The following is a 12,193-nucleotide window of genomic DNA, read 5'->3' on the forward strand; positions in this document are numbered from 1 at the left end:
CAAAATGTATCCTATCGTCAAGAGAAGTAGGAGTGTGTGATAACATCCCGACTGAGCTGAGGTGTTATAATGATAGATTTCGGTATAGTTGTAAACGAAACCTTGATTATTTCAATTAAAGCAGTATTCTGATGCCCAAAATATCATTATTCAAAGGAAATTGATCAGTGAATTGTATATCTTTAGGAGTCTTTGACAATAGTAATTATTTTCAATGCGTTACGCCAAAAACTATGCAATATACACACATTTCATTTTAGCATTCAAAGTGAAATTAAATACATATGAAAAAGCTTTATAAATTAATTTGATCGATAAATAGCATTAATTTAGGAACCTTTTAGTAATAAACATGATTTTACATCTAGTGAAACCATTCAATTTGAATTACGCCTCAAAGTATGCAATTCCCACACCTTAATTTTCTGCTTTACAAGCTCCAACGCCTGATTTTATGCAAAATGGTGTGTTTTACTATCTTTTATAATTTCAGTAAAGGTTTCAATTCAAGATATGAACTTGCCATTCAAAAACATCTAAAATATGTTTTAAAACACATACCTGATTGATAAATATAAAAATCGCTCAATTTTACTTCATCCCCCAAAAAATCCATAATTTTACTTATTGAGTGGTAATTTACCCCTAACCCCAACCAAACCATGATACTCATCACCGCTGTATCATCTCTGTATCGTTGCAGGCATTTTCCTTCACATCTGGAAGCATGCACCCCGCTACGACGTCTACAAAATGCTTCTCGACAAGCGGAAACTGCTTCTCTATCTCGGTGCCGTCACAAACGAGCTGAAGAAAATACTCGCCCAACCGGGCAATGCCACCCACGGCAGCAGCAATCTATCCGTCGCAACCAACTCACCAGAAGAAAGCAGTACCTCCGCGGGAACCAGCCCCACAACGAGCCTTAGTCCGGGGTGTGAGCAATTCCCGAAAGCTCAGCGAAAGTTTCACTGGACAACGGAACGTAATCGTGAGCTAATGTTTTGCCACTACGTCGTCACCGGCAGCGGTGAACACACCAACTATCGTGCCCGACTGCACGAGCTGTGGGTAGAGCGGCATCGAGCACTAGAGAAACCCTCAATCTTCCCTGCCACCGACGAACAGCAGCCAGCCTTGGAGCTTACCGAGCAGAATCTGCTCACGCAACAGCGCAAAATCGTGCGCGATCAACTGCTGCCCGAAGACGTACGGCGGAGGGTGGAAACGGAGGCGATCAGCTACCGGTACTACCTGCGCACCAGTCAACCGAAAGTGTCCGACAAGAATCGCAAAGTGTTTCGCAAGCTGGCCTGTTGCTACCGGCGGATACGCGAGCTGCACGCTACCAATCGCGCCCTCGAGTACATCGACTCCGTATCGGAGCTGGAGTGGTCTGGGGGGCGGGAAATTGAAACGCTTGCAATGAAACGTGTCGTGCAGGTGGTTTGTGAAACTGTGCGGCATGGACGTGACACACCGATCATTACGAAGCACCTGGAAAGCTTTGTGAACGTGTTGACAACCGAGCGAATACTGGGGGACGCGCGGGTACGTGACTACCTTTCGCACTACCGGAGAGGCAATGATCTGTTTGCCATCCTCACAGGTGCGACCGGCAGCAGTGACCAGCAGGACGATCGACGCGATCATCTTCACATCAACGCCGACGCGCTCGATTGTGAGGAGCTGCACCGTAATCTCAAGCTGCTGCGTCATCTGTTTCGGAACGCTCGGAACCTGCAGCACATAATGGCCATCAAGACGCTCATCAACCGGTTGTACGATAGCAAGAGTCTCGAGGAGATAAAGTCCTACCACGCGTACCTTTTCCGCCACAGTCCAACCGGCGCACTGCTAGACGAGCTTGATTGGGCACCGTTTGGTCTTCTCGAAATCGACAGTCTCGTGGACGCAATCGAGGAGGAGTATCACTGTAAAGGAGTTCCTGCCAACGATCACATCCAACGGATACGTGCGAAGATCTGCACGGAGCTTGCAAGCTACAAAACTCACCACCGGCAGTTCAGTAACACGATCCTGCTGGTGGAGGATCTAATAGCGAAGATCAAATCGAACCACAGCTACGAGAAGATCCGCCACATCTTCCGATCTCATCTGAAGGCGTTTCAACGGAACCGTGCGATCGATATGCAATTTCTCGTACATCTCCGAAGTGCTCTGCTGAAGTACTTCTATGACGATCTCCCAGAGCTGAGGCATCGAAACGAGCTAGAGCGAAGGATAGCAATGTTACTATGTCGGTGTTTGTATGCGATCGACAGGAAGCTTTACCATCAATCCCGTACGTCCAGTGGACCTCTAACAGTGCATCTAACTGGAACCGGCAATGCTACACTTCTAAAACGCCTCGAAGAAGCAACCGGACGGCAGCTCTCACATCTCACCAAAGATCCTCTCTTCTGCAAACTGCAAGACCATCCCGAGAAGCGGTACGATCTCCTACGGCAGCTACTAAACCGGCATCACATCCGACACAGCACAAACCTGCTCGCCGATCTCCGCCGCGATGAAGAGCGCGAAACAGAAGAGAAGGTAGCCCAGCTACAAAAGCTCTTCCTCGATCAGAACATGAACATGCGACCGTTCGAGCGGATCGATGAGATCGCGTTCGAGATGCTGATGCTCGAAGCAACCTGCGCCCTGTCAGCGAAGCTGGCCGACAACCGGGAAAGCGTCTGCAACTATCTGCCCGTACTGACGGGGCGCAACCTGCGCAACTACCTCGCCCACGGTCACGTCACGTACGAGGCACTGATACCGTGCACGGGCCCGAAAACGATCCTGCTCAATGCGCTCAGCATTATCAAGCTGTCGAAGAACATCATCTCGGAGATCTACGATCGGCACGGGTGGGAGTTTGGCGAGAAGCTGGCACTGCTCAAACATCAGCAAAGTATTCTTGGGGGCTTTCAGTATCAGAGCTGTGGTGCGATACGGGATACGATCCGGCAGGAGGCGTACCTGCTTGGGCGGAATCATCTCAACCACGGTATAGTGGATCATCTCGTGCAGCAGCAGAGCTGTATGCTGTTGGGTCACTTGCTGGATTTTGGGAAGGTGGATGAGTTCTTGAAGCCGCTTGCCTATCTGATGGAGAGCGTGAGTGCGATACCTTGTGGACGGCCACTGCACGCTATCCTAGCGGATACTGCGTCGCGAGTTGAGTTCTGCTACAGCCTCGCGGTGCTCAGCAACGATGAGGACATCCTGTCCAAGATTGTGGCCGACTTCGGGTATGGGCAGATCGATGCCATACCGATGGTGTTTAACTTCGATCGGCTCTTTGCAAGCTTTCTCGAGACGCACCCAGACTACGATGTGAATGCGGACGCGAATGCAGAGATCCTTCACTACGCAGTGTTGTCTGGGAATGTGGAGCTGCTGAACCTGCTGCTGGATCAGTGCCACGATCTAAACCAGCGCGATGAGGACGGTCAAACACCGCTCGAAGTAGCATGCAAGCTGAGCAACGTCGAGATGGTAAAGGCACTCACGAACGCTGGGGCCCGGTGGTACACGAACGGTGAGCACGGATACAGCCAGTACTCGTGGATCTTCCTCAACAATGATCAGGATGCGATCGTGTTTCTCAAGAATAATGAGCTGCTAAGTGGGAAGGTGGCTGGTGCGTGTGTTACCCTGTTCCTGCAGTACTGCGACGATGGCAATGAGGAGATCGTCGAATTCATGCTCGCAAATGAAACGGTCGAGTATGGCGCTCTCTATCCGGCGACGGTTAGGTTTCGTCGGTTGAATGTGTTGCGCTTCCTGATTGAAAGTGATCGAAAGGTGAGCAGTAATGTGAATCGGAAGGAGGGTAGCATGGGGCTGACACCGTTACAGATTGCTGCTCGAATGGGGTATGCAGACGTCGCGAAGATACTGCTCGAACAGGGCGCTAAGGTGCAGCTGCGTGATGCGCACGGGAACAGTGCGCTCCATTATGCGGTTGAGTGTGGATGTGTGAAGACGGTGAGGTTGTTGCTACGTCACGGGGCCAGTGTTGGAGTTCGAAACAGTCTCGGACAGAGCCCTCTTGAGATAGCGATCGCAAGAGAGCACAGGAAGTTAGTACGACTGTTAGCGCACAGTGGACAGAAGGTGGATAGTGTGATGCTGCCGGAACGGTTACGGAATGGTGCGATTGTTGAGGATCTGCTACCAGTTGCGAAACGATTCGAGTACTCTCTATCGCCTGGAGACGTCAGTAGTGACACCTTCACACCATTACATCATGCTCGGGATGAGCGGGCAATTCAACAGTTTCTGCAACTGTACGAGATTGATGTCGCTAGTCCTCGTTACCGTACGACTCCTCTTCATCTAGCCTGCCTTTCCAACGATCCGCTGCGTGTTCGGGCGCTCCTGAAACATGGCGCCGACCCAACACTTGCCAACAGTGAAGGAAGGACACCACTGCTGCTGGCGGTGGGCAATCGTAGCACATCGATCGTGCAAACCCTACTCGAGCATCGGTCACTTCAACAGGCCAGACCAACTACTCATGATGAGCTGGACACCGTGCTAGCGATTGCCATCCGGAAGCAATCGATCGAGATTGCCAACTTGCTGCTGCAGAAGGGTGCTTCAATCGATACGATCGGCAGAACGCTAACTGCTCTATCGCCGACGCATCGTGGCATCTCAACCACCACAACCCCCAAGCACCCACATCAGCTGTTCTTCTGTGCCGCTCGCGACGGTTACAACCGCATCCTGGAGTACCTGCTCGAGGGCGCACTGTTCGACGTGAATGCGAAAGATACGATCGGCTCGACTGCCCTCTTCCATGCACTGTCGCGAGCACCACTCGATACGCTCGATATCTTGCTCCGCTACGGAGCCGACGTCGAGCACAGCAATCAGTTCGGCCACAACGTGCTCTCGATCGCGGCCATGAACAATCGGCTCGATGCGCTGCAGTACTTTGTGAACAACTTCCCCACGCTGGTGCGCCTGCTGGACGCGGTCGAAGTGGACACGAAAAATTCCGTCCTTCATCTGGCAGTACTGCGCGGTGCGCTCGAGATCGTGCAGTACTGCGTGAAGCTTCACCGCACCGGAGGCATTAGTTTGGATGCGCAAAACAAGGAAGGTTTTACGGCGCTTCACATTAGCGCACAGACGGGCCATGAGGCGATCTTTGGGTATTTGCTGAGTCACGGTGCCAATGCGACCATTCCGTCGGCCAATGGGCAATCCATACTGCACACCGCCATCTGCAATCGGAACCTCAACATCGTGCAGATCATTCACCGGGCCGGAGTGTTGCCGCTCGAGCAGGATCTGTTCGATCACGACGAACGATCGCCTTTGCATTACGCGGTGCTTTCCCGCCAGGTGGAAGTGGTGCGGGAAGTGTTGAAGCTGCCGGGGCTGCCACTAAATCATGCTGACGCGCGTGGCAATACTGCGCTCCATCTGGCGGCTGAGTTTCAGTACGTCGACATCTACAATCTGCTCCAGAAACGGATCGACAACGAGGTGCGCAATGGCAATGGGAAGCGTGCGATCGATGTGCTGTTGCGCAAGTGAATGTAAATGTGTTGCAAGGCGTTGTACAGATGGTTTTTTGTTTCCCTACTGACACAAACAAACACTCTCTAGTAGGCAGTAGTTGTAGTAGTAGTAGTAGCCGATGGGATAGCAAAGGATGAGTGTGGAAGATGTGTTTGAAAGTGTTTGAAAGAGATAAGAAAGCGTGTGGAGCGTGTACAGAAAGTATTATCTACTAGCTAGTGGCAATCACGGCGAAAGAAAGCCTGTTGGAAGTTTTCTCTATCCTTGCGAGAGGATCCTCTTCGTATAAAAGCAAACACAAACAAACAAAAAATCGCCATTTTAGAAACAGTTAACCGCCAATCGATCGTACGAGGAAATGCAAAACTTGCAACAAACGTTTCTTTCAACCAGTTTCGTCTTTGTGTTTGCGTGTACGCCTTGCTAAAGAAGGTGAACAAATTAAATTTTTAGATTTGTTTATTTTTTTGTGAAAAAGATAGTTAAAATTGTATTGTCTATTCTCTATAGGAAGCTAAGCATTCTAAAACAAATATATTAATGTATAAAAGATGATATGTGTACGTACATGTATCGAACACGGCAATCAGTGGCCCCCCCAGGAGGTGTATGCACGATAAATTCTCTAGCTAAATGTAACAACATCCACTGATGGAACCAAAATGACCGTTTTGTACTAATCGTCATCAGTCAATGAGTTTTTCCTTGTGTCAGTAAAACCGTTTGCGAACTAAACAAAGCAAAGATGGCGCACGCAATTTTGGTAGACAGCCGGTAGCACAGCCACTATTGCAATCCAATCAATCAAAGCTCACAATACAATACAATACCCAATCACTTCAATGCAGCAAACTAAAACACACACACACATACACACGCACCGTGCGTTACGGATCGTGCCAGCATGTCGGCTTTACCGGCGCCAAACATATCGGCTTCGGGTTGTCATCTGTGATCTGCGATCGTACACAGTGGATGGAATAGTTTTTAAGCAGCAAATACACAACCAACCATGCCACCATCCTGTAGGTCAAATGGAAGGACATCGTGCGTTTGGAAAATCGCCCGTCAAAATCGCAGCACAAGCCGCGATGGCCCCTTTATTTCCATATGTGCCCTGCTAGCGAAGGCAGGACTGTCCCCGGGGAGCGGGACAGTGCCCGTACTGGGTCACCATTTGTCCACATGGTGAGGCATCAATAGAACCGGAGTACTTAAACCCATTCGTCGGTAGGCTTTTTCCAGTTCGACAGCGCTGAGTGTGAAGTGGTACAGCAAGGAAAGATCTAATTGAGATAATTTTGTCATTCGGATTGCATACATTTAGGCGCTTCGTTATTGCGACGGAATACCGCTTGATGTATGCAATCTGTGCGGCTTAATTAGCTCTGCTTAGCATTTTCTAACCATTTCTAACATCAGTTTGTCGACTGAAACAAGCTTACAATCAATGTAAAAATAAAACAAAACAGAATCTTACCAATCCAGTCAGTTACAGTGCTTAAGAATACATTTTACGTTTTTCGCACACCGAATGCAATAACCGATATGACTCAACCAATATAACAAACTCACACTAAATAGTACATAGCAATAGTAATACTCAACATCCACTCGTCAGTGTAACGATCGCAACGGTAGATGACTACCGAAAACCACCGATGGTGTGTATTATGGCGAAGATGTGCTGGCCCCATGACGTTTCCCGGTTGTTTCCGAACTACATATTTAAGCTCCGATTTTAAAACCCACAAACCTACATAGCAGATATCATATAAACCGTACTTGCCAATGGTGCACAACTACAAACTACAATAGAATGGACAAACGTGGACAAACTGTCCACCATACCCAGCCCGATCGGTTGGCATATGGAATGGGAAGCTTAGGAAGATGGGTTTGCTGGTGCAAGCTGTAAACCCGTTTCCAGCTCTAAGCTTTTTATTCCTCCAGTCGATCAACGGCACTGCAAACAGATGCAAACAATAGTAACCGACAGCTCTTACCAATGCGCGTATCAGGAGTTATATAGCAGGAGAGGGAGGAAAGCAAACATGCATATATTTTACAGGGAAATGCTGCATCCACTTAAATGGTTTTAGCATTTATGTTTTTATCTTAAAAGCAATCGATCGATGATCTTCACTAGAAAGCGATTCAGTAACGTTTGTTTTCGATTTAGTCTAGTCATTATTTGTTACAACTTTTATCCAATGGCCATCATTTTTTGTTCAAATGATCTTAATTTCGTAAAGTCAATCTAGACCTGGCATAGGTTCTACAAAATGCAATGGTTTTCTAGGAAGTTCCTTGATCGATACACTTAATCGTTCAATTCTGTGACAATTATGGTAGAATTCATGGTCAGTAAAGTACTTAGCATGAATTGCTTTGCGATAATTGTATAATTTTTGTTATGCTCTTCACAGGGTCTTCGATTTCAAACGTGTTGATTTCGATAATGAAATTATTTATAATTTAGGATTTATTGACACTACCGGTTATTTCAAAATCGAGATATGATTAATTTTAAAAGCAGTCTACCAGCTGTAAGAGTATATTTTATATCGATGAGACGATAAGAGTCACAACTAGCACAAACAGTAAAATCGCAAACAATCAAAGAGAAAATCGTAACTGTATTAAGGATCATTGATCCTGCAACGGCATGCCAAGAAGAGGACGTAAGAAGATAAGGAAAGAAAAGATACAAAGTTTGTACAACTTCAACCATATTCAACCAAACGGTAAAATAAAACACCGAAAGCCAATGATGGAAACTGAGTAAGATAAACTTAAATGAAGCAAAGGTGGAAGAGATGAAGAGACCGAGAGAAAGATGATTGTAAAGAGAAAAAAAAAACAGCAAATTCAAAGTGGCCAGTAGGGCTAAAGTATTTCAGAAAAAAAACGTAAGTTGTTAAACTACACCTTTGTTAAGATCATATATGTTTGTGTTCTGATTGTCACTGGGCACGTGAGTAAGTAAAATAAAAAAGTGAAAACAAAAATCCCAAAAACAATAAGTAAGCACATTTGATGAACACGTTTTAGATATCGTCGTGGAGCCTTGAAACCACTAGCAGATAGAAAGAGTGCAACACAAAATAAAGAGTTCCAGGAAACAAAACAAAAATGCGAGAAGTAAAATAAAAAAACCCTCTGAAAGAACACAAAAAAACCATTCAACCTGTCGAAATTCCCGACCCGTTCGATGGGCAAAAGTTTGAAAATGACCAGTAATAGCAGCAGCAATCAATGGACGGCGCAGTGCAGGGACGGATAATTTTTTACATGAAATAAACTTTTTTTCATTTTCAAGTGATTAAAACCATAACAGGGATGTTGATTTGTTTATGATGTGGTCGTGTGAAAGAAAGAAAAAGGGGAATTTGCTTTTTCAGATTTCAACTATTGAATATTTGTGTAACTTTTGGCGTTTTTATGTTCACCGCTATTAAGCTGGATTGTGCATACAGCATAAACCCCCTGGAGGTATGTAATCCTTAGCATTGTTTCTGGGCAGTGTGTATTGTAAGTTGCATACATTCGGGCGTATAGTGTTGCATACATTCAGGCGTATAGAACACCCGTAGATCGGGTTTCGTGAGCTCGCCAACGCTCCAAATCGGTGCGATTTTCCTTCGCTGTCAATTGTTTTTGTAAGTCGTTGTGACGGTTTTTGACGTTTCGAGCGAGGGTTTTTGAGAGTTCACGATGGCCGTCAAAAAGCTCGCGATGGTGTGCGACTGTGTTGGTGGGCTAAATTAAATGGCCAAAAAATAAATACACTCCACCCCCCCCCCCCCCTTCTCATTGTCCCCACTGAAAGAAGAGCACGCCTTGTTCATCTAATGCTTAAAATAAAGCATTTTTTACCTATCGTACCTATCGCCGGATGTTTTGCCTGATCACATCCCGCTCAGCTGCGGGCGTGCGAGCACTTTTAACAGCGATTTTATGTGTTGCACAGTATAAAATCTTTCAGCTATTAATAAAATAACACGTGTAATCATTTTCTGTTGATTTTCATTCATAAAAATCCACCAAATGAAGCACTTTCTTATCAACCACCAAGTTGTTTACATATTTCACGCGCACATGCGAAAGAGACGGGACGACAAATCGAGCGAGAACATACACACCACAGTAACGAGCACTGTAAGCGAGTAAAGGACGGCTAGAGAAAATGAGCGAGATGCAGCTATTTTTGAACGTCAAAAACCCTGCCCTTGCTCAACGGGACCTGTCACAACAAACATTTTCCGAAACCGGCTAAAAAAACCATTGAAATGCACAATTTTGGTTGAAAACACGTGTTTTTTATAGTTTGATTTGTAGTTTTATTGTTTATAATGCAGATTGTGTTGTAGATAGTAAGAACAATAGACGGAAACAACTCGTGTTTCATCAAAATTCCCTCACAGCGAAGGAGTAGGAATCTTCTTTCGAACGAATCCGAGGCTCGCGGTCGCGTCGAACAGCAATGAATCTGCTGCCCAAAAGTACGGCCGACTTTGGCTCGACCGAGTACTGGAACAGCTTCTTCCGGAAGCGTGGCAAGCAAGCGTTCGAGTGGTACGGCGAGTATCCGGAACTGTGTACCCAGCTGCATCAGTACATTAAGCCGAAGGATGAAATACTCGTCGTCGGTTGTGGTAACTCGAAGCTGAGCATGGACCTGTACGATGTGGGGTTCAAGTGAGTAGAACAAAAACAGAACCAAAGCAATCGGTTGTTTTGTTACTTACCTGCTCCACCATTCTCCTTTGCCCCTTAGGAAAATCACCAACATCGACATATCGCCTGTCGTCATCAAACAGATGCAGGAAGCGAACCGGCTCAATCGGCCCGAAATGACCTGGAACCAGATGGACGCAACCGCGATGACCTTCCCGAACGAAACGTTCTCCGTCGTGCTGGACAAGGGTACGCTCGATGCACTGTTCACCGATGAGTCTACCTCCGTTGTTACCATGGTGCGCAACTACTTTGCCGAAATTGGTCGCGTTCTGCGTCCAGCCGGCCGGTACGTTTGCATATCGCTCCTGCAGGAGCACATCCTCCGGGAGGTTGTGAGCCACTTTCCGGCCGCCCACTTTATGCTGCGCATTGTACGGTGCCCCGAGGCGGGCAAAGGCCGTGGAACGGAAGACGCTCCCAATGCGGACGGCTCCTCGCTCGTAGTGTTTGCGATTGTGGCAACAAAGTTGAAAAACATGCCACTGCGCGTGCTTGAGGTAGGCCTCGCCGGCAGTCACATAGAGCGGGTGCAGCGGCCCGAAGAGATTATAGCAGCCGTAGCTGCCACCCAGAAAGCGGCCATGGTTTGCAATGGGTTGGCCCGTGGTAGCATTGCGGGGATGGCTGAAGTATCGCTGGATCTGTTCTCACCAACCGACAAGGAGCGACCACGCTACACGATCCACGTGCTCGACCAGGCACCGAAGAGGGGTAACGGCAAATACGCCGCCTTCATTGTACCGCAGGGCCGTGAAACGGAGTGGCTGTTTGCGACACCGGCCGGTCGTAGAAAGCTGCAAGAATCGGCCAAGTTTGATCGACTTGCAATCGTAACGCTTCACCGGGGACACGTGTACACCGATCTGGAAGCGGTCAAGGCGGAACTAGCGGAGAGTGTAAAATCACTCGCACCACAACAAGTGTTGCAGAGCGCATCGATACCGTACCTCTCGATCGGTGCGGAAGTAGGCCGCCGGGAAACGATCCACACCGGCCGCAGCGAACTGTCCGGTGAGTACGTGGTGGAGGAGATTGCCGGCGAGAATGGGCGCCTGTTCCGGCGGCTCGTCTTCCTCTCCAACCAAGCGGTGGTACAGTCGGAGGCGGCACTCAAAATGGCCCGCGTGCGTGGCAGCCGTGCGCCACAGAAGGTGATCGATGCGGGCTATCTGGCCTGCCAGCATCATCTCTTCATGACGGTCGGCGTACAGCTGGCGGCGAACATGGACGCCACCGGTAGCTGCCCCATTGCCGTCGTTGGGCTCGGTGGCGGAGGGCTGTGCACGTTTATTCGCGAGTGTCTTAAAAAGACCACCATTACGGCGGTTGAGATCGATCCAGAGGTGGAACAGATTGCGGTGAAATATTTCGGCCTCACGCTCGATGCACGGCTGCGGGTCGTGATTGCCGATGGGATACAGTTTCTGGCGGATGAAGCGGCACGCGGTGCGCACTATTCCGCGCTACTGTTCGATGTGGACAGTAAGGATGCGAGCGTGGGCATGAGCTGTCCGCCGGCCGCCTTTCTCGAGCGCGAGGTGCTCGCCAACGTGCGCAAGCTGACGGGCGACAGCGGCCTGTTCGTGCTGAATCTGGTGTGTCGCAATGAGGCGCTGCGGGAAACGACGGTGGAAGGTTTGAAGCGCGCTTATCGGTACGTGCTTTCGTACCAGCTGGAGGAGGATGTGAACGAGATTTTCTACTGCACCGACAACGACCGGCTGAAGGAGGTGACGAACTGGCAGGAGCTGCTGCGCACGGCTGCGGACGACGTGAACAAGCTGGCGCGGAAGGAGAAGCTAACGCTCGAGCAGGAGCTGGTGGATTTGAGTGACTTTATCACTACCCTTAAAATATAGGACGAGCAATGTGTGGCGTTGTGTTGTACAGAATATTGCAAGAAGAC

General features: G+C 48.4%; 2 protein-coding genes across 2 annotated transcripts in view; both read left to right on the forward strand.

Annotated features, from left to right (window-relative positions):
• Positions 1 to 8,881, forward strand: part of LOC3291724 (uncharacterized) — a 48,233-nt gene extending 39,352 nt beyond the window's left edge. Inside the window, exon 2 of the mRNA XM_061657334.1 lies at positions 704 to 8,881. Within this exon, the coding sequence (XP_061513318.1) occupies positions 704 to 5,559 (4,856 nt within the window). The 3' untranslated portion in view covers positions 5,560 to 8,881. The remainder of the gene's footprint in view (positions 1 to 703) is intronic.
• An 893-nt stretch (positions 8,882 to 9,774) lies between these two features.
• On the forward strand, positions 9,775 to 12,179 carry LOC1277509 (eEF1A lysine and N-terminal methyltransferase homolog). The gene is made up of 2 exons (XM_316976.5): positions 9,775 to 10,245; positions 10,325 to 12,179. Exons 1-2 carry the CDS (start codon positions 10,031 to 10,033, stop codon positions 12,144 to 12,146), a joined length of 2,037 nt encoding a protein of 678 aa, XP_316976.2. The 5' UTR covers positions 9,775 to 10,030; the 3' UTR covers positions 12,147 to 12,179.
• Positions 12,180 to 12,193: the final 14 nt, after the last annotated feature.

This window comes from Anopheles gambiae, chromosome 3 (assembly GCF_943734735.2).
Source record: "Anopheles gambiae chromosome 3, idAnoGambNW_F1_1, whole genome shotgun sequence".
Classification (NCBI taxonomy): domain Eukaryota; kingdom Metazoa; phylum Arthropoda; class Insecta; order Diptera; family Culicidae; genus Anopheles; species Anopheles gambiae.

Bases quoted from the DNA above. Each gene is read 5' to 3' on its own strand.
- LOC1277509 (XM_316976.5), top strand. From the start codon at position 10,031: ATGAATCTGCTGCCCAAAAGTACGGCCGACTTTGGCTCGACCGAGTAC. The intron at 10,246-10,324 runs GTGAGTAGAACA...TTTGCCCCTTAG, and splicing joins CTGTACGATGTGGGGTTCAA to GAAAATCACCAACATCGACA.